Genomic DNA, 27,752 nt, shown 5'->3' with positions numbered 1-27,752 from the left:
TGCATGGGCAGAAGGCCTGGGGCAGAGGAGCCCTGTGATACAACATGAAGCCACCCTGCAGCTCTTGCTTTTCCAAGCCAGGCTGGGCCCAGCATGGAGCCACTGCTGCTGCTCCTGCTGTGCGTGCCAGGACAGCAGCTGGCCTTGCCTACAAGCCATGGTGAAAGCAAAACAGGTCCCTGCGGCACCCACTGAGCACAACTACCTCAGCTCTGAACGCAGCCCCATCTGCTCTCAGGAGCCAAACTGAGGCAGAGCTCTGCTTGCACGGGAGCTGAGGAGTAACTCTGGGAACAAGCAGGGACACGAATGGCCTCTCTGAGCCTCTGCCCCTCTTGGGCTAAGCCAGGCAGCAGCATCCACTGCTCACCTGCGGTGAGCACAGGCAAAAGGCAGCGGAGACCAGGTGCTCTGTGCTCTGTGTGATTCATGGATGTTGTGAGGCAGCACGAGCAAACCTTCCCCACCTGTGCAGAGTCTTCCAAGGAAGCATCTCAAAAGCAGGACAAAGCTGGAGCACCAGAGAAGAGGCATTTGCCCACATTCAGACTGGCCTGCAGCAGCAGACCCAGACAAATGGGGATTTCCTTAGCAGTTTGTCCCATTGTCTCTGCCGTGCTCAAATTGCAACAAGGTGAAGACAGATGGGTGTGAAGGGGAGGGGGGGTCATCTCCTCCTCCTTCTCTGGGCAGCATCTCAAGGACACCTCTGAGTCCCCTGTCCCTCTTCAATTAAATCAGCATTCATTATTGATTTGGCTGAGCCTTAAAATAGCCCTCCCAAGAGTAAGTCCCCAATAGCCAGCACGGCCCACTCCGGGCTCAGACTGTGCGGAGCCACACGATGTGTGGAGCAAGGCCTCAACAGCTGAGGAACTGTTCCTGCCCCAGAGCTCCCCGGGATGGGGCGAGCTCGATTACCACCCCACAGGACTGGTGACAGCCACTCCATATCTTGGTTGTGCAGTAGGAGGGTGAGGGGAGACAGCCACAAGGTCCCTCCTGGATGTGTGCCAGGGCTTCTCCATCGGCCTCCAAGGATGAGAGGAACCCAAGGCTGGCACAGCCTCCAGCAGGGCTCTGACCCCAGAGGTAACCCTGGCAAAACAGGTGCAAGAGCAAGTCCATGATGCAGCCTCAGACACTGACACATGGGCACAGCCCCCCCGGCTTCTCGCAGGGATGGAACTGATGAAAACACTCATTTGTGAAGCTCCCTGCCTACAAAGAAGGGTCTCTCTAGGCAGAAGAGGGGAAGCAGGGAACTCTCTAAAGCTACTCCACCAGACAAGAGAGGGTCACACAACAAACTTACTCTGGAAACTAGCAACAGAGAGATCTCCTGGGCACCAAGAGCAGGAGAGAGAAAAGAGAACAAGAGTGCTGTTAGAACAGACAGGCAGCTTCCTGGATGGGGCTCAGCATACACCTCCATGTGCCACCTGCCCTTCTGTCCCCCATCCCTGTGCAGCTCTCCAGAAGTGAAGTCTGGCACAAAGCCTTTTCTACAGCAGAGGGGGATCAGGAATGTATCCATACAGGCCCAGAACCTGTGGAGGTAAAGCTGGGGACATACTCTTCAGCTCAAGAAAGGCAACTTCTCCTCCCCACATCTTCCTCAGCCACACTAGAGCTGAGAAACCCCTCATCCCAGTGACAGTGCTGAGAACCAAAATGTAGTGCCAAAGGCAGGACAGGCTCTGCCAGGCTCTGAGAGATGCCAGGATAAAACACCCTCTGCTTGCAAACTTATCCAGCGCCCTGTCTCCCTGGGCACCCTCTCCCTCTCACAGGGTACCAGGGCTTGGCAAACATGACAACTCTTCCCCACAGCAGCTTTTCACTGTGCACATCACAGAGCCTTCTCTCAGGGTAAAACTCTGGTAAGGATGCAGTCCTGGGCCTCTCTTCTCTCCTTTGGAGGGCAGACCCCCTATTTATGATGGATCTAACTCTCCATCTGGCATGCAAGAATCATCAGTAGAGAGGCTGGGAATGGCCAGGCTGTAAAAACCAGGCCTGGATATTTGGCCAGGAACACCCTACTTTGGCAGCTATCCCAACAGCTGGCCTGGCCCATAGTAGGGACAGCTGCTAAGGAAGAGGCTGGTCCTCCCTCACCACCCACCACAGCCCTGAGTGCCCATCCCTGCCCCACTCACTCTGCAGGCTGGGGAGGCTGGCATCCTCAGGCTTGGTTTTCAGCAGGTGTGGGAGCCGTGTGTATCTGTACCCAAAGCCACAGCCCTGGCAAAAGAGGTCAGGAAAGATCTTAGAGGTTGAAAAACAGTTTTGCTGCTACTGGAGAGTGAAATGCTCAGTGTCCCAGCAGCCCCAGGTGCTGAGAGGGGCAGGGCTGCAGGATGCTCACCCGCCACAGCCTGACGAGGATCCAGTTGGTCTGTGCCCAGGGTCGCTGCTCATAGGGAGCCAGGAGGTTTTTCATCATGGAGATCCGCCTGCCAGACAAGGACACAGGTCAGCCCACAGGGTTTGGGAACAGAGGATTGAACAGGACACACAGTAGGACCTGTGGAGCTGGGGCAGAGCAAAACCACTGGTGTAAGGGTGCCAGAAGGCTCCCAAATCAACTCCATCACCCTGCTGCAACTTGTGGACCCTCACTGGTGCTTGGCAGCCCTCCTGCTCCCTCACCCAGCCCTGCCACCACCCCAGCCCTGCTCCAGCTCCCCAGGAACAGGCAGGGCAGCACTTACTGCTCTTCTGGGATCCTCTCTACAGCACGCAGCGAGTGCGGGTAGCAGACGTAGCTGGCCAACGCCTGCATCAGGGAGTCCCGGATGTCTGAGGAGGAATGAGAAGGGACTAGGCCAGGCACCCAAGGACACACAGCACATCAGGGAGCACCTGAATGCCAGTGGCCAGGAGGGACTGGCCCTCCTGTAGAGGCACGTTGTCCCTGCTGACATGGAGAGCATGCTTAGGCTAGAGCAGCTAAGGAATAACCCCAGACTGGACATGGAGGTAACTGGGACATGAGTCCTCTCTCAAAAGGGTGTCCTAGGTCATGTATCCACCCCTGCAATACGCAGGACAAGGACAATGTCCAACCTTACTTTGAATGTGGAGGCATAAGCACTCAACAGATTCAGCAGACAGATCCCAACAGAAGCTTGGTGAGCAACTGGCAGTGGCACTGGCCAGATCTGTGACATTATCACCCCAAAGCAGAGGAATGCAGCCTTACCTGTGCCCACAATCCTTGAGTCAGCAAAATGCTTGGCCAGGATGGCAGCGAGGCGCATCAGGGTCTCTTCGTAGCCTGCAAGAGAAGGAGGGAGCAGGGTCATGGCAACGGCCTGGGGGGCAGCCCTGCAGTCCCAGTGCTTCCGTGGACACGGCACAGGCCATGGAATGAATTTCTGCTACAGCTAAACGCAGCTTAGTTGTGTGTCTAGTTGTCAAAACAGCTGGGAAAACACGTTCACCTCCAGAAGAGCCACTCACCTCAGTCTGCAGAGTCTGAAATAGTTATCCAGGGAAAGATAAAACTATGCAATTGAGTTGGATGGCAAGCAAGAGGTGCGTGGTGCACACAAAGAACACCCTAGGTCTATGCAGAAAAGCCATGTCTAGCCTGCAGGCCCTGTAGAAATCTGCTACTGCTCAATTCTGCTGTTGCCCAAACAGCAGGCACAGCCCCCACTTATGGATTTGAACACTTCAGCTATGTCCTGTTGGTGGGAATAGAAGCTTTTCTTGCCTTCATGGGCTCTGGAAAGCACGGAACTATTTGCTAAGAGCTCAGCGAGGTCATTTAGCCAGGAAAGCACAGAATGTGCACAGATGGAATCCACCTAAACACAGACTTTTGGCATCAAGTGGGTTGTCATCTCCATAGGAACATCTCCAAATCCCAGGGGAATTTGAAAGCAGACCCAATTTCTGCACTCATGGCACATCCTCTCCCACCCAGAAACCAGAAGGCCGTGGTAGAAATTGCTGAAGCAATCACATCTTACAGCACCCCAGCCCATTCCTAATACCTCCCTGGAAACACAAACCATAGCAGCCAGTGATTTTTACTACAGCCAGCCCTGTGACACCTTCAGACAAGGCATGGGCTCCCTACCTGAGCACAGTGACCACAGGTCAGGCAGTGCTCTGGTGCAGCACATCACAACCAGGAATGGACACAGAAAGGAAGATGCCCAACTACTGCTTCACCGTAAGGATGTGGCTTGCTTTAGATTTTATCAGGCCAGAATCAGGAAGCTGTCCCCACCACATCACCTGGGAGCTCCTCCATGCTGTTGACAGGGCTGAAGTAGTTCTTGAGTGCACTGTAGCTGTTCATAGCCACGCTGAGGTAGAATTCCGGCATGAAAGCGAAAAGCGAGCCCGTCCTGTCCCCGTGCTCGATGGTGCGGATGCACACTCGCAGCAGCCAGTAGATATCCTGCATCTTCTCCTGCCCAGAAAGAACACAATTCCCATTCAGCTGACAGCTTCTCTTTGGAGAAACAACAACCAGCACCACACTCAGACCTCAGAAACATCCCCATACTGGAGATGCTGCTCAGACATCTTACTGCTCTAAGTTCAGCAAGCAGATCTGTGCCATTTGCTCTTTCCATAAAGCCACAGAAGCGGCAGCTGGAAGAAACAATCAGAGGTCTCTACACCAACCACAAGCTCAGAGCACAACCCTCACCAGTGTGATGGTTTTGTCTCACCAGGCCTTGAGACCCTCCAAGCACTACTCCTTACTAGGGCATATGCAACCACACAGGCCTGGCAAACAAGCACGTGAATTTTGATTTCAAGGAGACTGCTGAATCCTTTCCCTGAAGGAAAGCAGACACTAGCACTTTCCAAAAATCTGCTGGAAAGAAAGCTGGTCCATTGTAGGGATTAAATGGGAACAGGCTGAAAGCTCACACCAACTCAGATCTTTGCAATAGGCAGCCACAGCCTTTCAGGTTCTGTGCCAGCCATTCAACCGGATTTACTGTCCTGAGGAACATCAGCCTCTTGTCTCTCTAAACAAAAATCAGAGGGTCCTAAATTAAAATCAGGAAATTTAAGGGCATCTACATAACTTTAAGCTATAAAAATGGGCGCCACCAAAGCCATAAAAAGAGGAAGTATTATTTCAGATCCTGCAATGCCAAGAAACAGCATAAGCAATAGCCACTTGCATAAAAATAGATGGAGAAGGGTTACACTTCTAATTTAAGAAAAAATTAAAATCAGAGGTGCAGATAAGACGTTTCATTTGCTTAATGGCTTTTCTAAAGTATGTTGTTACCATCCTTGGGAGATCTTCATGGGTTTATTCCGTAAATTAGGCTGAACTAGTACAAATCAACTAAACTGACTAACAGACATCTTTTTCTCAACACTGACTCACATCTCAGCCAAACTGTTACTTTCAAGATAAAAAGCAACTGTGCAGAACAACATTAAGGTTAAAAAAGCTGTATTTGGCTTTATTAAGACTTGATAACCTCAAACATCATTTCAGGTATTGCCAAGCTAGAAGAAAGCCTACACCAGAAGGATACAAAGATGTGATTAGCCAATGAGATAGATAAATACAGTGTTGTAATAAAATAAGCTGTAATTCCCACAGGGATGTTTTGAAGGCAGAATTATGTGTTTTAAAACTAACAGTGTTTTTAAGCTGTAGCACTCCCTTTTATTCTAACTTTGAATCCCTTGGCTCAGAATAAACCAAGTGGCTAATTCCCTCGAGGAAGGAGCAGCCTCTGCCGTGCTCTGACACCTCAGCACAGAGCAGGACTTCGCCCCTAGACAGAACCAGGCTCTTTCTCTCCAACAGCAGCAGCAGTGCCTGCAACACTCATACAGATGTGACCCTCTAGTGCACACAATTCCCAGGGATGCAGGAGCTGCTGGATGGATATCTCCACTGGGAAAAAGCAGGGACCTGAGACGACTGTGAGGTGGAGCCCTGAAGGCACAGGCTCCTCAGTGCAGCCACATTCTGCAAGCTCACTGGGCTCCCAGGGCACATTCCTGCTTTCCCTGCGGGCCATACAGGCCAGGATAGCAGCACAAGCCACAAACAGGGAAGGCTGTAACCTTCACTCCCAGATGCTGCTGATTCATCAGGAAAGGTGACACTGCAGTCCTGGTTTAGTATGACAATGGATCATCTAGAGACATGAATAGTGCTTCTGCATGGGCCAGCACAGTGATACCTGCAGTGCACCCTGATGATGCCCCCCAGCCTTTCCAGAGCAGTCTGGAAAGAAAGGATTATTTTCTGGCAAGCACAGGCTATGCTAATGCAGCTGGAGAGCTTCTGCCTTGCAGTTCTGCTCAGGAGGGAAGGAGGGGAAGAGCAAAGAGCTCATGACTCAGGATCAGCCACTGCAGCTCTGCCAGACGTTCATCATTAAGAACTCTTCTTGCCCTCCCTGTTTACATCCTGGGACACACAAAAGCCACAAAGAGAGAAATGGCAAGGCAATGGGCAAGGGAAGTCAGGAAAAAATCAGAAAAACTGCTTGTGAGAAAACAGACCAGAGCTTTTATCCTGGAAAATGGTGAATTTGGGGGGAAAGGGACAACCTGTGCAAATAGCCACTGCACTAGTAAATGCAGAATACACTCTCTGCATGGGAACCAAGTGAAGAAGAGAAGAACACCTGAACAAGAACCCCTTGACCTGGATCCCACAGATTCCAGAAGAGCTGCAGTAGTGAGATCCCGTGTGACACACGGCATAGCTCAGGGTAATGGTCCACAGTAGCCTCTATCCTCTGACATGTCTTGAGAACTGAATCTCCCTTTGACCTGCACACTTTTGTCTGCAGTGCCCTAAGGGAAAGCCCACAGCATCATGCACAGCTCAGATCAGACTGGGCTGTGTCCTAACAAAAACTATGGGACCAAGCCTGGTACAGGAGAGGGGCCAAGTCTAGATAGGAGTCTCTGATACACAACAAGGGAAAAAGAAGCCCCAGAGATCATTGACATTGCTTCAACACCAGGAAAATGACACCTCTGATATGTGAGCCAAGCAGCAGAGATGCAGAGGCTCACTGGTCTCCTTTTAGCTGCTCATGTTATGCTCCTGCCCACCTTTGAATAAATGGTGACATTTATCCAAGCGAGGCGCCGGCTCAGGTGGTTGAGCTTCTCGGAGAAGACCTTTTGGCTCTTCAGCAGTTCCTCATGGATGTCTCTCCTCTGAAAAGAGTGCAGAGATGTGAGGGCAGATGTCACTGCCATTTATAGCATTCTTTTTCAGTGCTGGGCAAACAATGCAAAAGCATATACCACCTTGGGGCTAGCTAGGGAGTACTGGCGGGGGGGGAAAGGGGTCAGCAGCCTTTCTGTGGAAGGAGTGGGAATCAGTGCTATAAAAAGCACTTATCAGTCTCAGCTGAAGCCCACAGGGCCTGATGCAGATGCTGGTACAGTTGGGCAGCAGCACTTCACCCTTTTTGCCAGATATTGAGGCTTTGCCAGAGAAGGAAGCTGGGAATCCAGAGACACTTACCCTCTTAGGGCAGCGGCTGATTTTTTCCTCTGTGTCTTTCAGTGCCATGGCATATTCATTCACATCATCTGACACACCAACCATCTGAAAAGCAGCAGGTTTCAACAATAAATAAAGGAGTTTTTTCCCCTAAACATACAAGCATGCAAGCAGATCCCCAATGGAGGTTGGCAGAAGGACAGGGCACATACAGTCACTAAATAAGCAGAAAACAGAGCTGGTGTAGAAGCATGGAGGTTGGGGGAACAGATTCCTGCAGAGCACGTGCCACTTACCTTCCCAAGCTGCTGGTGGACACTGAGGTTGTACATCATCACTATCCCATCCAGGACTTCCAGGAGGGAGTTCTCGGTGATGGGCTGGTCTGGCTCTTCTGGGGGTCTGCCCAGTAGGAGACCCTCATTTCCATGGGTGCCTTCAACTGCGATGCATTCCCAAGACAGGAAAGAAGTTCTCAGCAAGGCATTTTGGCACCTCAGCTTCTGCCTGCCCCTCTCTGAAGCCAAAGCCCTGCTGTTCCCAGCCCACGTGATTCACTAGATACTGTACTACCACACCATTCTCATCTTGCTGCCTGCATCAGGCTGACCTGTCAGATCTGTTCAGACTGACCCAGGCCATACAAATTCCACTTCGTCAAGCCCTGTACAAGCTTCAGAGGCCTGCCTGGTCCACCCCTCAGCATCAACAGTGCTGCTGCTGCACACATCGTCCTCTGGCTCGTCTGTCTTCAGATCAAGTGCGACTACAGCTGCCTTTGAACCACCTTCCTGCAAAGTCTCACTGCGTTTGGAGGAACCAAGGCAGCATCTCCCTACATGCAGAGGGTGACAACATCATCAGTGCCATGCTCAGGATGGCAGAGGGGTCTTTTGGGTGTGGACTTTTGTGTGTCAGCATGCCCTGGGAATGGGAAGGAACAATGCTGGCAGTAAGGAGACTGCATTCCTCTGGGGAGCTGGAAGATGCCATTCTGCCAGGGCCCACCTGGGCCATGCCAGCACACAGCAGGGGTACTCACTGTCCTCCCTTGTGCGCTGCTCCACGCGCAGCGTGAGCACTTTGATCTTCTCCAGGGTGCCCAGGGGCCGCCGCGGGTTCATCAGGCTGACGGCTGCCGTGCTCAGGAACTGGTTGGCACGGCCCAGGGTGGGGGAACTGAGCCAGGCAGGCCTGGCAAGAGCTCCACCAATGGCCAGGGCGGCAGAGGGGCGCTGGGACTGAAAGGAAATGAAGGGAGAAACAGTTCCAGCTGTGTTCGGCTGCCTGCTGTTCCTCCCTTGCCCCTGCAAGGATGTTGGTATAGATGCCCAGTGGCCACTGGAAGATGAGCAGGCAGGGTAGCAAATGGGTAAGTCCTTCCTCCAAGGTCACATGCCAGGCACAAGCAGCTGACCTGCACAGCAAGAAGCTGCTCTGTCTACAGTTGTCTTGCACCTTTCCAAATGCAAGCACCAAGAGCTGCCATGGAGGGGAGGCAGCACATTCAGATCAGTGGGTGGTGAGAGAGCAGGGCACAGAAAATTTTGCTGCTCAAACTTGGTGCACCCAGGACCTCGCTGATCTCCAGTGACTCTCATCCAAGTGTTTATCTGGTTGCCCATGGACTGGTTACAGACCGGGCCCAGCACCGCCTTGCTGTAAAACAAAGCCTTTCCAGCCAGAGGCTGAACTTGCTATCTCAGCACCAGGGCCCCTGCAGGTGAATAACACAACTCACCTGTGCTGCTGATGTTGCTGATTCCTCATCTTCATCAAGATCATCCATAGTTACTGCCTGCAGCTCTGCAGGGTCGATCAGGATGTTGGCTTTTGCAGCCAGGTCATCTGCACAGAGCACAGCAAAGCAGCCATGAAGGCAGGAGTCACGCTTCACTTACCACGAGGAAGGCTCGTCCTCTTTTCTGCTTCTCAGCAGTAGAGAAGCAGCCAGAAAAGTTGGATGCTCTATCAGAACAAGCTCACCTGTCCCAAGCTTCCTTACATGGAACAGATCTGCCCTTATGAAAAGAACAGAGACCAAGCAGCAACAGGTGCTGTCCTCCCAGGACCCATTTCTGCTCCTGGTCTTACCAGCTACGAATAGGATAACAGAGGAACCAAGAGACAACCACCAGGGCCAAATTGGACTAGTGCAGGAATGGCAACTCTCTGCCTGAGACCATCTTTTAAGCATCCAGCTCTTCAATGCTGTCTCATGATGTGTCCCTAAGTCACTAGGACTGAGACTCAGACCCAGAGGAAGGCTATGCTGATGGCTATACAGGCTGTACAAAGCCTGGAGAATGTGTTCTTTAGCCCACAGCTCTGTCTTTAAAGCTGGCCAGGATACCTCGGTAAGAAACCAAAGGAGGTTACATGGTTCTCAAGCTAAGTAATCTAATTTTGAACAGTCAGGGATCAACCTGAGACAGAGAAAATGGTCCTCATCTTGTGAACACACTGGGAAAGGAGAAGAGACATCTGAGTCAAAGGCAAGTGCCACATTAGCCAGAAACCAGAGACAAACCAAGCCCAAGGGAATGGCAAGGGGTTTCTAAGCCTTCCACAAGGCAGGCTTTGGAAGCCTAGTACCAGAATAGTGTGTTGCTCACAAACACACGGCTGCAGTACATACACAGGGCTGCTCCTCCCTGCCCAGAGTGGTGCTGCAAGTAAATCCTGGGCATCCTTCACACCCAGCAAAGCCCAGCCAATGGTCAGTGCTTTGACTGCTCCCAGCCCTGCAGCAACAGCACCACACCAAAGGATATTCCCAGACTACCCCCCTCCCTCCAACTGCCACATGCCCAATTCAGGGATATAAACAGTAAACTGTTAACTTAAAGGACACTCCACCCAAGAGGAGTGGTGTCTTCTTCAGAGTAACTTGTATCTCATTAAAATTCAACTCTTCTTTCTTTGAATTTAATCAAAATTCATTACCCACAGCTCCCTCCCTGGAATGTCTTGTGTGAATTCCAGCCAAGACCTGGATCCAGGTATTGGCAATGAGAGCACTTACCTTTCAGAGTCTTCTTAAGATGAGACAGAAGACCTCCAAGTCGCTGAAGGTCAAAATAATCCACCTTCCCATTATAGAAGAGTTGAGGAGGGACATAGGCTTCTAAAACAGAGGAGGAGATTTGGTTTTTTCCACAAGTCCCATGCACAGGATCCACAAAGACATGTAAGGCCTCCTAAAGTAGACCCTAGGGGCCAGCCTGGACTAACATTCAGGGACAACCTTATTTGGCATAAAAATACAGGCTATTAAGGCAGAGGTGATTTCCACAACAGAGCAAGCATTAGAACCATGCAGAAACAGGAGCAACCAATGGCCATTGACAACAAGTCTGCCAGCACTTCCTCCCTCCAGCCACAGTCACTGGGATAAACTGGATCATCAGAAAACTCTGCAGCTCTCCACCTGCCTACTCCAGCTCTGCCACTTTGTCCCACAGGGATAGTAAGGCAATTACTGAGTCTAGAGAAAGGGTCAGCCCAAAGTAAGAAGAGGGAATGACAGTGGGGTCTAAGGGTGAGAAAGCACCTGGCACTGATTTAGTTTCCCCTTAAGCCCACAGTTTGGAAACCTCAAAATCAGAAAAATATCTTCCCCTAAACTCTGACAATGGGATCACTGAGCTGCCCTTCCATGGACCCACAGTCAACAGTGGACTCTGCTCCAGAGCAGACAAGGGGAATAGCAAACAGTACAGGTGTTCCTTTGCAAGTCTCAGATCTGGATCTTAACTGGAATATATCTGCACACAGGAACTTCCCAGGGTGACAGAAGGCTCAAGCACTCGTTAGAGACATAAAATTTCCAACATCCTGGAAAGCACTGCCAAGAGGCAAACCTTGTCCCAACCACAGAAAAGCCTGCAAAGCCTCTCCCCCAAGCCTCACCTTCACTGCTCAGGGCAGCTGGGGTCTTTGCCTTGTGGCCATCCCAGAAGAAGCGCAGGGCAGCGATGAGCCGGTGCAGGAAGCACACCATGTACTCTGGTGGGCACAACACAGTCAAGTTCTAGGGCAAGAATGAGAGTCCAGCATCAGGGCAGGTGTGAAAGTGCATCTCAGTCCAAAGGGCTACATGGGGCAGGCAGAAATTTTGTGTTCTCAGCCTTGCTAGCATCTCTAGCTTACAGTTCTGGCAGAGAGCCCAGACCTGATGGTGGGCAGCAGCTTCCACCTCCAGGAAGTCTTGGGACACTTAAACAACAAGCTGGTCTGACAGAGGATGAGGGATAACACACACTCTATCATGAAAGATGGGGCTGATGATGAACACAGGGATGCAGGTGAAGAAAGGGTTTCCTACAACAGCGGATGCCTGCCTCCCAAAGCCTCAGGCCAACAGCTTGATCCAGGGCCAGAGGAAAAGTCCTCACCCAGGCAGTGAGGAGGATGCCAAAGCCAGCAGCCCCACTGTGGCAGAGCACTCCACAGCCACACTCCCTGAGGGGCTACAGGAGGACATTCAGCTCCCACCTAAGACTTCCCAAGGACCACTTTCCTATGAATCACTGCACAGGACTTATCTAAGCTGCCTGGTTTCTGGCCTCAGATCTCCCCCTCCTCACCCCCTGCCATATGTAGACCTCAGTGGATCATCTGCTGGAAGCAACCCAGCCAGAAGGGCAGAGTTCCCAGCCTGAAGGTGCAGAGGGCCCTCAGGGTCAGGCTTGCAGGAAGGCTGGCCCTCTGACTTACCCCTCTGTTGCTAGCGTTTTCTTGAAGAAACTTGCGGAATTTGTTTAGGAAGATGTATCTGGAGGCTTCTCCCTAGCAGAAGGAAAACCAGGTGGTAAATCTATGCTTTACAAAGCACATCACATGAAAATACTGTCACAAAAGACCCACAGAGAACTTACCCCTCCTCTGTCCTTGTTGTTCAGCAGCAACTTCAGAATCTGAACCTGGAGGCCTTCCACCACTAAAACGGGGACACATGTCTGCCATCACAAAACAAGCACTGGAGAGCAACTACCCCTCTTAACCCCAGCTGCAGTACCCTGTCCCCAGGAGAAAGGCTCCCTCCCCAGCACAGGGGGCCCAGGAAGAATTGGTGCCAGCAGAAAGCTAATCCCACCACTGAGAATTTTCTCCTCCACCACCTAGCAAGAAATTCATCCATAGCTAAAAACAATGCATAGGTTTGCTCCTGCCCCATCGTGGGGGGCTGCAGGTCTGTGCAGCGGGGTCCCAGCACTTCTAACATGCCATCAGAAAAGAGCATGGCTGGCCCCCACCTCTGCACCATGGCCTGTCCTGGCAGGAATACAGCTCTACTTCAGGTAGTGAATGGGATTTGGAAACAGCTCCTGGCTGCACAAAAGGTGTGGGATCTTGGCAACTTCCCTCCTTCCTCACAAACCTTCAATGCGTTTCTTGAGCCGCTGGCAGCCTCTTTCATATGCTCGACGCCTCAATCTCTCCTCAGCACTCTCCTCCTTCACCTCCTTACTCTCCTTGCCCTAGTTGGGGGACAGACACCAATTAGTAGGAGACCACTACACAGGGTAAATGTCTTGCCAGAAACTCCCTTAAACAATGTGAAATGGAGAGCACCAACTCCCTGAAACAACGTGCTGGGGTGTGACTGCAGCTGGCAGCACACCTAAACAGGTCTCCCCCAGCCTTGTAATGAGTAATGGCATTTTGAGGACACCCCAGTCAACCCAGTAATTCCTTAAATACTGTGAGGTTCCCTTCCAAATCTGTTGCCACAGAAAACTGTCCCCCATCCCCTATCTGAGCATCACACCTCAAACATCCCTTTTAAGGGGACAAAAAAGATGATAGGGCAACGCAAAAGCTCCAGCTCTCACACAGCTCTGTAGGACCCACCAGTGCTAACACAGCCGGAAACATGGGCCATCCAACTTCGTCAGCCAGAAAAAGATGCAAATGGCAGGCCACAACATTTCTTCAGCCTCCTTGATGGAGATGCCCGTACTCACCTCCTTGGTGAAGCGGTTTGGCCACCACGTGGTGGGAATGAGCTCCTGCAAACCTGCCTCCTCCACACGCAGCGGGCTCTTGATGTAGAAGAACACAACAGAACGCAGCACGTCGAAGCTGTGCTGGAGTTAAAGCAAGCACAGAAGCTACAACGGGAAAAGGTACAGGGCATGTCTCCAGAGCTGTAGTGACAGACTCCTTTCCAAACCACCACTGTAAGATCCAGAGGCCTCTTCTCCCTGGAGAAGCCCCGTGCAGCTATCACAGCAGCTGCCCAAATGCTACCGTAGAGCTGGACTGCTCTGGGAGTGGTTTTGCTCTAGGGATATTAGAGGTCAGTCAGGTAGAAATGAGCTCCCCTGTGTTACTAGGATGTGAACTATACAACACTGCTCCCTCCTCTCAAAGCAGGACTTTGTAGGCAATGGTGTCAGGCAGAAGAGACCTGAGAAATGACCTCTCAAGACAGGGTGGCTTCTGCCTCCCTGGACCTACAGGTCCTTTAAGTGTTCTTGGCTGCATTATTGAGGGAAAACTGAGACAGGAGGAGACACAAAGGATACAGAACATTGCTGAGTAGGTATTTCCTAGATTTCTCGTGCTTCAAGACTGCAATGGTGAGCCGGAGGTAGTGGATCTAGGAAAACAGGAGAAGCAAAAGTGACTCCATCTGCAGAACATACAACTCTCCAATAGCTACAGTGTGACAAAACTGCCATCTTTGGATCAAACAACTACAGAATCCAAAACATCATGTACCTTTGGACAAGGGGACATAACAGAAGCTGGCTAGTCACAGATTCCTGGGGATTCAGAAGTGCAAACTCACTTGTAATCCCAGGTCTGGGATGATGGGAGAGAACCTGTAAGCCCGCAGCAGGGACATCAGCAGCTGCTTGAGGCACTCATGCACTTCATACTCCTGAGAAAATAAGAAATACATTGAAGAACTACAGCAAGGAGTCAGGAACAGCTATAGCTCCCAGAGTGAGACCTTGGAAGGAAGTGTTCATTTATGAACTGAAAAAGCAGGTGCTCTGAACCCAGTGTCCCTCTGACTCCACAGGAGAGAGTCCAAGCAGAAGTTGGTGCCAGTGCTTTGCTACAGAGAAACAAGTTTCTGCAGAAAGTCCAACTCAAAAGTCACCTACAAAAACCCAAAGTCCCAGGCCCTATTTGATGGGCAGTCACCAGTTCTCTTATTCCCTGACTCTACCCAAGACACAGTATTGGCAGAACCAACCCAGAAAGGAAAGAATGGGTAAATGTGATGTAAATGTGATGATAGAAGAGTTGTCTTTTTGAATCCAATTCATAGCCAACCAGCAGGGTGAGAGCCAACTCTTCCACAAACACAGCAGTCCTACCAGAGGGTCTGGTTTCACTGCTAAGATGCTGGGCCTGAAGGAGTCATGACATATTTCCATTAAACTTCTCATGGCAGCTGGCTGGGCCAGTGCCCACATCTGTTAACTGTTACCCCAAAGGGCAGACGTGCTGTCTCCAAGCAGATCGCTGGCACTGACTGGCTCTGTGTAACCACCCAAGCACTCCAGCAGCAGCAGCTTCCCAGCTGCCTCAAACATCTGTCCCAGGAAGGAGTAAGCTCCTCCAGCATGGACAGGAAGTTGGAGGAGGCTTTTCCCCAGCAGTGCTGGAGATGGTGAGAGTGCCCTGCACACTTCTACCCCAGTCCCGCACACTCTGATCGATCTCTTCAGCACATGGCAGCGCTTAAGACCTCCACAGTCAAATACACATTAATTACAATCAGAAGACTATTCTTATTGATAAATTTGATGTTCCCAGAAGCAGGAAGTTATTCACCATCATCAGTTCCTTTAGCAGTAGGAGAAGCTTAGAAATGCCTGGTTAACTCATTGCCAGTGTCTGCATTCAACCCTCAGTGCCTGGGTGTGCAGCAGCAGCCAGATGAACTAATTGAGAGGGTGGTCTACCACAAAGAGAAAAGAAGAGAAAGACACTGAACACTACCAGCATTTTGTAGGGAAGGCTCCTGTCCTCAGCACCTCCCAGGATCTCCCTGGGATCCCTAGGGAGGAACCAGCACCCTAGCAACTCACCTCCATAAGAAGCCACATGAGATCCAGCAGCTGCTGAATAAGGGGGTGGGACTCCACTGCCCCTCCTCGCTCAAGGATGCTCAACAGGAAGGTCATGAGTACATCTTCCACCAGGTACACCTTGCACTGCAGACAGAGAGCCAGGTCAACATTCCTCCATGGCACAGTCACTTCCCAGCAAAAGCTGGGGTTTACTTTGCCTCACAAGAGGTGTAACAAGCACGACAGAAGCCAGCAGGCAAAACTCACCATAAGAGGGGAGAAATAATTGAAGATGTGAGCTAATGTAATCAACATTGTGGGTTCTCCCTGCAGCTGCCACATGGATGTGTCTTTCTCCACCAGCTTCCCCTCCTGCAATGGCAAATTCAGAAATACACGTGGCTTGGATCCAGCTCAATCCATCTGTACACCAACAACTGAATGCTCCACAGGCCTGGAGCAGCCACTGCTGTCCCATGCCTGACTGCAGTAAAAACCTTGAACATGAGAATTTAGAATGCCAAAGAAGCCAGGACTATTCATCTGGAAAGCTGTAGTGCAGTCCAGATGTCACCATCAACCACATGCGGGCACTTTGACAATGTTTTTCTAAAGAAAGGTTTAAGTTTACATGATAATCTGTAAATGGGAACACCTACAGAAGAGGACAACTAGTAAAGTAGGCCTCCATTCAAGCCAAGACCATGGCATATGGCATTCCCTATGCTTTGGGCATAAACATCATCTCTCATCCTAGTGGAAAACAGTGTTTCCAGGGAACAGTGCCACAGCCAAAACAATACTCAAGGCAGACCTGCCAGAATTTCACCACATTACTAAACAGGACATCAGTAAAAAGCTGAGGATATGAACAAACTGCTTTCAAGGGTGCAAAATCAAATGCAGCAGTTCTGAGCCTAACAAACATCACCTCTTGAATACTGGCAATGAAACTTCACAGGACTGAGAACAAAGCCCAGTATGATTTAAATTAAGTCCTGGAACTATCAGGAAGCCCATTTTGCAAGGCAAAGAGCTCCAGGGACATGCATGCCCCATGTAAAAGCATGCAAGCATTTAGACTCTCGGGTGTATGGAAACATGTGAGCTGGCAGCATGTGCCAGGGAGAGCAGAACCACATTTCCCAGCATGGTGCCTGTCAGATCCAGCCAGTGATGTCAGCCTACCGTCACATCTATTCCAATATGGATCACATTCTTCAAGTAGCCCAACAGCTTCCGAGCCTTCACCAGGTCTGCCACAGGAGGATCTTGCAAGGGCCGGTAACCTTCCACTGGATAAGTAGGGAAGTGCTAAGGGAAAATGCAATCTGATCCTTTTGGGACTTCTTTTGTTTGTGCAATGAAAAGTCTGTCTGCTTTACTTTGTACCCACAGTTCAAACCACAGTGCCTTCTACATGGATGATAAGCCACAAGCTCTTATTCCCACTTCCTCAATACTGCAAGCAGCAAGTATTTCACTTCTGCTGGGCGTGAAATACTTTTCTCATCACAAAGACCAGCTGGAGACCCCACTACAGCCATCAACAGGCATTGCCAGGACTGCTTTGACAGCAGCTCCAGGCTTCAGCATTCACACAGCAACAGGCAACACTAATACCATGTCAGAGGTCCTGTAAGGCTGGGAGGCAAAAGAGACGAGTGACCAAAAGGCTCAGCACCATTAGGGTTTCCAAAACTGCAAAGTGAGAATTTTGCAGGATCTAACTGTCTGGGAGCAGGCAGCCCCCAGCTGTAGCAGCAGCTGCTGACTCAGAGCTGAAAGTAACTCTCATTTCAGAAACTTGTGTTTGTGTCCTGTAGTTCTGCTCCAGCTAAGGAGGTATCTGGCTCTTCTCTCCTTGACTCAGCTCTGCACACAAGTGCTGACAGCAGAAAGTGAACTGCAGTCAGGTGCATATACTCTAGAGCCTCCAAAGATGTCTCAGGACAGGCTCTTCTCCCTTCAGACCTTCTCTCCCCACAGCTAAAGGATATCGGAGCGGACGGCTTCCGAAGTTAAAAGCAACAGACTCTTTGAAGGAGAGGCTGATGGCAGGGAAATAAGCCATGCCAGCACCCCTCGTGATGTTATCAAAGGCAGTTCCCAGAGATATGCCGTTCCTGAAAGAAGGAAAACCCACAAGGTTTTAGTCCCAGCAGGAGGGGTCTGAGGTCAGCTGGGCAATGCAGATATCTGCATTCCCCTGCCAGCAACTTGCCAACACGGACGCGCCAGTCAGTCATGCCTCCTGTCACTCTTAACCTGGCACACACGCAAATGTCACAGCTCTGCTGAGTAACAGCCACGGCAAGCACAGGGGCATTCCCATTTTCATATGAGCAGGGGAAAGCACTGGAGTCTCCACAACATGCAGAGCCTACCCAGCTTCAAGGGCAACCCAAATCTGTGAGATAACTAAAGCAGCAGGACATTTTAAAGCATGAGACTTTTTAGTCTCATCTATTTGATGTTGATGACAATCAAGGATAATGCTTTCAATCTACTCCTCCATAAAAGATGACATGGACCATCTAAGAGTTCTTAGTTTCAACTGACTTGTTGCAGAGAACAATTCTCATTGTGCATGGGAGCTGGAAACTGAAGATTTATCACCCTTTCCACAGCTCCTTGTGAATTTAGGGCAGGCAAGGTCTACACTGACCATAAAAGCAATCAATTAAAGCCAAGTGTGGCATTAAGCATCACAAGAGATGCCCTTCTCTCTAAAATCCTGGCAAACTTTACAAAGACTTTGTAGCTTGAACATCTTCCTGCCAAATGCTTTAACTGAACTGAACTGAGACCCAACAACCCATTCAGATGGTTTCTGAACACAAGGCAGAAAAACAAACGCCGGAACTACCAAGGAACATAAAGGGGAGAGGGCAGAAATAGGGCTCAGCAATCTGCTGAGCAGTGAGGAAACCTTTCTGTTACACACAGACATAAACAAAGCAAAGATGCTTACAAGCAGAAAGCAATGGTGCCCTCATCAAGGTCTATCAGACAGCTGACGATGTCTCCTGCTGCCCAGGACTGCAGGAAAGAGAGAGAAGAGGTTAAACATACTTCCAGGCTGTTCCCACATCACAAGAAAGACTGCAACCCAACCAACTCCTTTTGATTCAGGGTTAAAGAAGAGAGAATTCCTTCTCCCAGCAGCTCACAGCATTGTCAGGCACTTCTGGAAGCTGCACATAAAACCCCTGATTGGGGTGATTTTTCCCCTCTGGCACTAGGAATGTATATTTATCCCAACGATGACCCATGCTCTGATGTGCTACAGAGAACCAGAGCCTTCCAGAGACCAACAGCAGCACTAGGCTGGGAATCAGTCTGCTGGGGCTGCTAAACAAAGCACCCAGACAGCACATCCAGCACCCCTAAAGTACAGACAAGTGCTGGCACACAGACTGAAGCAGGGAGGAAGGCCTGAGGGCATTTCAGAAGGCCCAGCAGAAGCCAGTGAGCAGAAGGAGTCACCTGCTTTCTCCTCCTTCCTCTCCATCCCATTCCTGGGGGACAGCTACTCACTTTGCCATAGTTGGTAGTAGTCACGTTCCACTTGCGCACTCTGTTGCCATCATAGGCATACGAATCTGGCGTGTCCCCAACGCCCTCCTGCACCAAAGTATGAAAGAGGAGACTCAGACCACACCAGGCATAGAGGATTCCTCTCATTGCAAGAGAACCTTTTAGGGGGAGACCAGTAGACAGGGAGAGCAGCTGACAGCTCACATGCTCTGCCTGGGAAAAATCCTCACGCTAGGAATTAATCCAGAGGCTAGTGATTGTTGGTTCAGGGAAATACACCACTCCCCACTTATTTTTGGGCCAGAAGAAGAGTACTGGCATCTGACACTTCCCATTTCTATCAAAACAGACCCCCGGGATGCCATCATCTCCCTTCTCACACATTCCAGAGTGACAAGTTAGTGTAACTCTGCAGCTGACATCCCTTTCCAGCACCAAACATCCCACCCAGATGCAACATCATCCCACCCTCTCCTGGGCAATAAAAGCCCTGTAGCACCAGCTGCTGAGGGCCATCCCAAGGGACAGGCTGCCACCACTGCAGACACACACACTTTTTGGGAAAGACACCAGCTGAAAGTCAACACGTGCAGCAAGAGCACAGCAACACACTTGGCACAGGCTTTCACACTGTGCACCATCCTATGGACACAGACCAGAGAGTGTTGTAAAGACTCTTAAAACAGCAGGCCTGGCATTTCTAGTGTGTGTGTGACATTTCTGGTGTGAATGCCAGCAGGGCACAGCACCAATGCAATCCTCCACACTGATCTAAAATCCCCCAGAGTTGGTACACTACCTCCTGATTAAATCTGCAGTTGAGAGTACACCAGCCAATCTGCATGAGTCCCTGGGAGGAGATGAGCACCTCATAAATCCATTTCCCTGAAAGAAAAAGAGGTGTCACACAGTGAATTCCTGTCCCCTGGCTTGTTTTTAGAGAAGCTGAACCTGACACTGCTCCCACAGAAATACACGTGGCACACAAAGGAGGTTCAGGACATCTCCAGGATTCCCCTCCCACTTCTTTGCTCTGGCATCACACAATCCCCTCATCGTTCTCACTCCCTGGAAAAGCCACTGAATGAACTGGAGAAGAGGGTGCTCAAGATCTGGAACATAGTCAAGATTTCCTGAGCTCTCTAGTTGTCTAACTCCCCATACACTCTTCCCAGGGTCTTTTCTCAAAGCAGCACTGGTTTATCTCCTTACCTTTATACACACATGTTGTGGCCCTGATGGACCCAAAGTTACTGTGGCCAATCACCTGGACCAAGAAAAAAAAGGTATTTTAACATCAGGCAAAAAGAGAGGCTTGTTCAGCCCTTCCCACTCCCTCTGTCCTAGCACTCAAAACCAAAGCAAGATGGAGAGTTATTCACAAGGACAGTATAGGGACAAGAAGGGACATCTTCCCCACCCCAGCACCTGTACTTGGAGCCAACTGGCCCCAGAGAATCATTCAGGTCCCTCCCACAGCTCATCTGTACTTGATACTCCCAGTGAGGCATCCAGCATGGCAGCAGTACAAGGGCAACATGGTGACAGACAGGTTCCCAGTGAATTGGGACAAAAGTGTATACAAAAGTGATTATGGTATGGGAAAGATACACGAATGCTGGACAAGTTGGAAGAAAACTATAGATTCAAGGTGTCCAGACTAAAGGCCAGGATTGACAGGTAACATGCTGTCTAGAAAGTGAACTGACTCTCGCCATCTTGGGACAGACCATGAAGAGGAAATGAAGGTAGGAACAAGGAATTCACGGACAAGCCAGTCCAATCCATTCTGTGGGTCAGTTCTAGGTACAGCCAAAGTAAACTACAGCAGCTGGTTAAAGGGAAAGGGGAGACCAGGGCATCCTGATTTGTAAGAGTCTAAAAAACAGGCATAGATTAAAGAAGGAATCAGCTCAAGAGCAGGGGATGTGTTTGCTCAGTGAAGGGGTGAAAGGAGTGCAGAAATTACTGCAGTAGGAAAGGGTTAAATTCCAGTGGATTCTTTCAGCTGATTTTTTGCATGAGGAACATCAGCTAAGGAGCAAGCAGGTAATTAGTGGAAACAAAGGAGAAAGGAAAAGCTCAGGTTTAGCCTCTTTCTAGCCTTTTAACAGACCAGAAGGAAGGAAGAGGCAGTCTGCTGGAGGGAGGGACAGGAAAGCTGGCTGCTTAGCCAAGTGAGCCCCTGGGCCAGGGTAATCCTTTCACTTCCTCACAGCCCCACTCAGAGTTTGCTGAGACTTAGTGGTTCTGCTACACCTTTTCCCAGGAGAGCTCACTTCCTCCAAGATCCTGCAGCTTTCGGGGCAGACTCCATTTACACACGCTACAAAACCATTGACAGGGATCTGTTACAAAGAACAAACCAAGAAGCCCCAAGTCCTTTTAGTCCCTCAAGACCATTTTCTGCTGTGTCCAGCAACACACTCACCCCAAGCAAGTCATCATCGACCAGCAGGAGTCCCTCAAAGCCGCTCGTGTGGTCCAGCACCACAGTGGAGGGACCGAGCCGGCCCTCTGCTACCTGATCTGAAACAAGGGTTGCAGAAAACCTGTTAGGGAGAGTTGTGCAGGATTTAGCAGCTCACCCGCTGAGTGCTTCCAGCCAGACTGTGACAGCACCTGGATTCTGCTACAGGAGAGGAAGATTAAGGTAGTGTTGCCTATGTTAGAGCATGAGAACCTCAGAAAAGGAGAGAGATTGAAAAGAAAGTCTTCACAGCAATTCAGCTACGCAGCATTCAGGACACATTAAGTTTTCCACATCACCTGAAAATGTTACTTTGACAAAACTCAAAGGCTAAACTCTGTGCCAAATGTTTGGCCAACATGTCACGCTTTGATTGCAGCCAGCAAGAAAAAAATCGCCTTTCTAGGAGGGGAGCCAGGTTGTATCTTGCCACATCCTGATTCATTCAGCAAAACGATGCTAGTAAGAACACAGGGAACAGCCTGAGGCCCAAAGTGGAGACCAGCATGAAAAAAATTGTCAACAAGCCTCTGCATCTCCCACTGACGACAGCAGTGCACACTCCTGGTCAAAGCAATGGCTCTGCATGTAATTATCAGTAAAACACTGCCACCATTTGCCCCCAAACTGCTTTTCCAGACATTTTAGCCTGCGAATATGCCTCCATCTGCAAACAGACCTGCTGCAGGGCTGGTGATGAGCCCCTCACAGGCAGGATTTAAAGGCACAATCAATTAAAGCATGGAGAGGCAGAACAGCGCTCACTCAGGAAAATGCCTTTCGTGATACAACTTGTCCTTCCCAATTAAACAGCACAAGCAAGAAGCACAAATTGGACAGGCAGTATCTCCTACCTCTACTTTCTTCAGAGCCATTCTCCTCTGCCAGCAATCGCTCAAGGTGCTCCTGCAGGTTCTGGAACGTCAGGTGCTTCCTGGGGAATAAACACAGAGGAGCTCTTCAAAAAACTGTCTCTCCAGTTTTTAAAGAGTTGCAGCCCAGACACGTGTCCTGCACTGAGACATGACCCGTGAAGTTCTGACAATCTGTTTCGTGTCATGAATCTAAAGAATTTGCTGCCCCTCGTGCTGGGGCAATGAATGAAGGAAGGACCAAACACAGCAAGAACAAGCCAAGTAGATAATTAAGAATCTTACAGTCTTCAGTCTGCTCAGGAGTGTTTTGTTGCAGTAAGAAAACTGTAGTACAAGGCAACGAGAAACCAGCTGTACTACCAACAACTATGGACCTTGACTTTGCTGCAGTCAGCATCATACAAACATGGCATAAGTCAGGATTAGTTTTTTCCCTGAAATATTTTGCAGTACAAAAAAAGAGGGAGGACCACAGCAGCAGCTGTAGCAGTTCAGACAAAGTTCAGGCTAGTCCAGCATCCTCTTTCTGTGACAACAGCTAAAACTACTTTGTTTTCATACTGAAAAGTCTCTCATGCATCCCCTTTGGGCCACTGCTCTAGAGAACTTACTGCCCTTCCTTAGTTCTCTCCTTTCAAGGTTAGTTCACTTAGCTGATCCTTCCACAAGAGCCTCCTTTTACTGTGAGAATCACTAGTTGTTCCTATCCCTGCTTCCCATTTCCAAAGTCATCTGGGAAACAACTTCTCACTTCTCCAGGAGTAGGGATTTCCCTAAGACTGGTGAGAGATGTGAAAGCCTGATGGATGTGAAGATGCACAGAAGTGAAAGCAAAGAATCAGTTTTGGCTGGCATAAGAAGGGTGGCTTCAGCAAAGCTGCTTAATCAGCACTGGCATGGAGGAGGAGTTCTGGAAGGAGGGTGGAAGAGCATGAGACAGGCAGAGAGATATCTGCAGTGAGCTCCTCTATGAAGAATTCAGGACTCTGAAGAGAAGACGTCATACCATAAAAGTTGCTCTCATATGGCAAATGTTATTTCCAAGACCTCTTTGATTGCTACTGGGCTTTCTACCAAGTAGCCACATCCTGGGGAAAAGGGTGGAAGGCAGGAAAAAAGAGAGAGCAGTCCAACAAACTATCAGTTCTGTGCATTCAAGTCATTAATCACCAGACAAAGAAATCAGAAATACTGAAAACCAAAATGCTCAGGCAGATGGACTGTTCCAAGGCTTGCTGGCAGGAGAGCTTGTGGTAAAAGTAACATGAGCCACTTTGCCTCCCCCGCACCATCACCCCGGCTCACCAAGAGCCAGAGGGCCAAGAACTATTAATAGCAGCTCTGAGCTCACGTTGGAGCTGGCAGTCCTAAGTATAGCCCATGGAATGTGACCCCAGCCATGCTGCAGCACTGCCAACCAGCAGGAGCCACAGCCCTGCCTTGCTCTGCCACACTCCTACCTGCCCTGAACCTGTCTGACTTGCCTCTGGCAAAAGAGATGCAAGAGGAATTCTTCTCATACAACATTACAAGTTTCTGGGATACAAGGTGAAGTGGAACTGAAAATAAATAGGAAAAAAGCAGTCACTAAATAGGAATTTTGTGGGGTTTGTCCTTTGGTGACTCTAACAAAAGTACCAGCAGTTCCACAGCCTGAAAAATGGATGGTATTGCATGGATCAGTAACAGTCTTGCTTTTAGGTTACAGGGCACTAACAACCTATTTTTAATTCCTATCCCTGAAACCTGTGCATTTTGCACTTCCTTACAAGCAAAGGGGGAACAGGAACATCAGATGAATGCCTACTTATTTCAAAAATATGGCCTAGTGATGTAGATGGGATTTTTCATGCAAAAAAGAATCCTTCCTTGCAAGCCCTGCAGTTTGAAAAAGCCATTAAAAGAGCAGACCTCAGAATTGTTTCTGTAACATGGAGCTGCTGTGCTTTTAACAAAGATCACTGTGTGGCACTAAAAGATCTTTCCTTTCACACAGTGCTGTTTATCTGAGGTGGCATCGCTTGCCACCTGGGCAGTGAGAAGTTTGATACCTGTAAGCAGCTGCAGGCTGGTTCCCATCAGCACTGGTAAAGACTCGATGCAGATAATCATTCAGCAGCCTGCTGTTCACGATCCCTTGGGAAAAACAGAAAGGAAGTAAGATTAGGGAGTCCGGGGTAAACTCAAACACTAATTTCAGTTTTAAGCAAGAAACTAGTAACTATGGGTAAATTATGTTCGTGTTTGCTGATCAACACAGTGGTAAATGCAGCTTCAAGCAGTCATTCATCACCTCACTAGCAGAATCAGAGTTCAGCACTATTGGGTGCATCTCCCCAAGAAAGGCTCTTTCCAATTTGAGCTGCTCTGCCATAGCAACTGGGAGCCTATAAATTGCTCTACACAGGTGGAAGTATATCCTCAGGAATCCTGCTGTGCTATTTCCTGATAAAGGAACTCCAAAAGCTGAAAGTAGAAATCCAATTTTATTTAAAAAAAAAAATCTTACCACTAAAGCAATTCCCGATGTCCTGTTCCTATTCAGGATATCTCTTAACTGCACTAAAAGATGATGAGATGGAAAGGCTGCAGGTGCAGTTCACCTCGTGTAACCCAGAACCCTCTTTAAGGATGTGTGCCTCACCTTCTCTGAACAACTCCTAGTGTCACACTGATGCAGCATTCCTTGTTTCTGAGTGCAACAGTGCCCTCAAATGCCAGATTTGTGGTCTCATAAGCACACTTGTGCTGGATTGGTGGCTCCAAGAAAAAAAAACAGACTGCCTGGCAGGTAACAGAATTTCCCAGAAAAGGATTAATTTGAGAATTTGCCAAGCTGTTCATCCTGGAAGGAGAACTCCCTAAATCAGATGAGTCTCAAATAAGATGGCAGGCAGGCAACACAACATTCTCCAGCCCTATGAGGCAGGGCTGTGTGCTGAAGAAAAGGCTCTGTGACATGAGTTCCTGGAGTCCTTAGTACTGCAGGGATGTCCCATCCAAAATTTTATCTCACTTTGAGGATTTACTCAGTTTCAGCCCCCCTACACCTCACACTACCAAGGTAATTGCAACTGGAAGGCAGCTAATCTCAGGCAAGGCAAGGGATGCTCCCTGGATCCACAGTGCTCCTGTTTTCACACGGCATGTACAGGCCCCTACCTGTGACCTTGGACTTCTCTGGCTCAGTGCTCAGCCTGTAATTCTTCCTTGAGAAAGCAGTCCCAGCACCTCTCGACGTCATTCTTCACAGGCACCACTTCCAGAGCGGACATAGGATGGGCAGATGCCTAGAACAAAATCTCCTGGGGAGGATGCTGCCTTTAGACTTCTCACTTTCTTGGAGGTTGGTTTACCTGAACTGAACAACAGGGATAAGCCAAAAAATATCCAGAGTCCTTGCCTGTCTGAATGACATTACACAAGAGCCCCAAACCAACTAACTGCCGACCCTGCTCTCAGTCCCACTCTTGTCCAACAGCTCAAAAACCTTCCCAAAGCAGACGAGCCATTAAGCCACAATCCAGACAGCCACACAAACCCCACTCCAAACAAAGGCATGGGCACAACCAAGCCAGAAACACAGGCAACCTCCACACCAAGCCTGGGCCAGAAGCATTGAGCCAGCACAGGGCAGCAGCCACCACCACTGCCAAACACCCCTGAAACTGGGAACAGCGTCACACTGCTGCTCATGTCCTGACAAAACACTTCTGCCTTTCTCTCCCACTCTGTATTCTTTAGGACAGTAACATGTGGCTGGTTAATCTTCTGTTTAACAGGTATTCAGATTATTCCACTATCCAAAACAAAGAGAGTGGAACAAGGAATGAGACAAATGCAGATGGACTGGACTACAATAGAATATCACTGACTACAAAGGGAAAGACCCAGCTGTCGGAGTCACGGGGACAAAAGCAGACACAGGTAATAGTATGCAATGGTGTTTACAAGTGAAAATCTACCATGAGACTACAGATTCAGGAGCCTTCCCGGTATCACTAGAATGCTATCAGAGCTGACATGTGCCAGGACAAAAAGAAGACATTCACGTGGCTGGTTTCATCCAGCTTCCAAATGTTACCTTATACCCCTCTCCTGCTTCCAACTACCCCAATAGCCAACCATCACTGGAAGACTCTCCCTGGGAATCCATCTGTCAAAGCACTTTGTGACACACAGAGCAACAGGAAGATGCAACAGGAGCAAAGGGTGCAGGAATTAAATGCCTGTTGGCAATCTCATACAGAGCAGAAACTAAGGTGAACCCAAGAAAAGTTAGTGACTCCAGAAGAAAGGAGTACCAAGAGACGGAAGTGCCACAGCAACTCCACATTACCTGAGCTTCAGCTAGACTTGGGAAAGGGTTTCCTAAAGCCCCTTTCATCACGACCACCCCAGCACCCAGCAGCGGAGCAGCACTGCCCGGCCACCCTCCTGCAGCACTGCTGAGCAGAATAGCGGGAACAAAGCAGAAACCAGCCTGGATCAAAGGCCCTGAATGACCTGCGTCAGGAACTCAAACCAAGAGATAAAACAATAAACAGAAACACATCGTTTACCACCAAAGCAGAGCAGACAGCACAATGTGTACTGTCCTAAAAGTACTCGAAACATTACATGATTTCACCTCTGTCAGGTGAGGTCAAGTTAAAAACAGCGAGGGCAGTCAGGAGTGCCCACAGCTCTTCGGAAGAGCAGCCAGCCTGGTTATCAGCGCCGCTGAAAACAGCCTGAATGTCCAAAGCAGAGCACGCAGCACTGCCACACTTGCACCATATGAGATGCACTGCTGCAGTGCCAGGGTGGCCGCTCAGTTGGAGCAGATGCTGCTTTCAACAGGTCAGAGAAAGGGCAGAGCAGGGGGACACACATCTGCCCCCGATTCACATAAGCAAAGATGTCCTGCTCTGAGCCTGGCCCCCGGCTGAACTCCCTTCTCTTGGCAAAGCCAAACAGCTTCCAGCTTCCAGCAGGGCAGAACACACAACACGGGAGAAGCCAGATCTGAAGTGGAGGCGACTGGAGGCAGGCAAGGAGGCCGAGAAGCCAGGCCGGGCAACACAACTTTGTCCGGCAGCTGCCGGCCAAGCCCTGAGACTCGCAGCAGGCAAAGGGAACAGCACAGCCCCGGCACGGATCACAAAACCGCCCTGCCTCCATCCCAGGCGTGGGTCCCCGTGACACCCCAGCCTGCCGGCACCCCCAACCCACAACCACCGGGCAGCACTGCCGTGCTCACACCCAGGAACCGGCCCCAGAGCTGGGCTCACCCCGCAGCCGAGGCGGGCAGCACGCCCCGAGCCCAGCGGCGCCCCATAACCCACAGACCCCCCCTACACCGGGCGGCCCTGCCC

At 49.9% G+C, this 27,752-nt stretch overlaps 1 protein-coding gene across 5 annotated transcripts in view; it reads right to left on the bottom strand.

The window, feature by feature from the left end:
- Positions 1–27,752, bottom strand: part of RNF123 (ring finger protein 123) — a 47,874-nt gene that overhangs the window by 19,806 nt on the left and 316 nt on the right. For 2 of the 5 annotated variants that reach the window (XM_039558918.1, XM_039558920.1), the window contains exons 1-31: positions 25,558–27,509; positions 24,447–24,531; positions 22,375–22,454; positions 21,482–21,579; positions 20,263–20,317; positions 19,850–19,935; positions 19,051–19,137; positions 18,485–18,552; positions 17,511–17,636; positions 16,699–16,813; positions 15,778–15,882; positions 15,529–15,654; positions 14,274–14,366; positions 14,008–14,081; positions 13,444–13,561; positions 12,858–12,957; positions 12,355–12,416; positions 12,194–12,265; positions 11,387–11,507; positions 10,500–10,601; positions 9,216–9,322; positions 8,517–8,715; positions 7,771–7,916; positions 7,496–7,579; positions 7,075–7,182; positions 4,255–4,432; positions 3,209–3,283; positions 2,718–2,805; positions 2,372–2,459; positions 2,163–2,247; positions 1,316–1,342 (exon numbers count right to left, since the gene is read on the bottom strand). In XM_039558918.1, the coding sequence (XP_039414852.1) occupies positions 1,316–1,342; positions 2,163–2,247; positions 2,372–2,459; positions 2,718–2,805; positions 3,209–3,283; positions 4,255–4,432; positions 7,075–7,182; positions 7,496–7,579; positions 7,771–7,916; positions 8,517–8,715; positions 9,216–9,322; positions 10,500–10,601; positions 11,387–11,507; positions 12,194–12,265; positions 12,355–12,416; positions 12,858–12,957; positions 13,444–13,561; positions 14,008–14,081; positions 14,274–14,366; positions 15,529–15,654; positions 15,778–15,882; positions 16,699–16,813; positions 17,511–17,636; positions 18,485–18,552; positions 19,051–19,137; positions 19,850–19,935; positions 20,263–20,317; positions 21,482–21,579; positions 22,375–22,454; positions 24,447–24,531; positions 25,558–25,639 (3,040 nt within the window). In that variant the 5' untranslated portion in view covers positions 25,640–27,509. Of the gene's footprint in view, positions 1–1,315; positions 1,343–2,162; positions 2,248–2,371; positions 2,460–2,717; positions 2,806–3,208; positions 3,284–4,254; positions 4,433–7,074; positions 7,183–7,495; positions 7,580–7,770; positions 7,917–8,516; positions 8,716–9,215; positions 9,323–10,499; positions 10,602–11,386; positions 11,508–12,193; positions 12,266–12,354; positions 12,417–12,857; positions 12,958–13,443; positions 13,562–14,007; positions 14,082–14,273; positions 14,367–15,528; positions 15,655–15,777; positions 15,883–16,698; positions 16,814–17,510; positions 17,637–18,484; positions 18,553–19,050; positions 19,138–19,849; positions 19,936–20,262; positions 20,318–21,481; positions 21,580–22,374; positions 22,455–24,446; positions 24,532–25,557; positions 27,510–27,752 lie in introns of those variants that run through there. The other 3 variants (XM_039558921.1, XM_039558922.1, XM_039558919.1) reach the window with 2 other exon arrangements.

This window comes from Corvus cornix, chromosome 12 (genome assembly GCF_000738735.6).
Source record: "Corvus cornix cornix isolate S_Up_H32 chromosome 12, ASM73873v5, whole genome shotgun sequence".
Lineage (NCBI taxonomy): Eukaryota > Metazoa > Chordata > Aves > Passeriformes > Corvidae > Corvus > Corvus cornix.
This window is presented reverse-complemented; position numbering and strand designations above follow the sequence as displayed.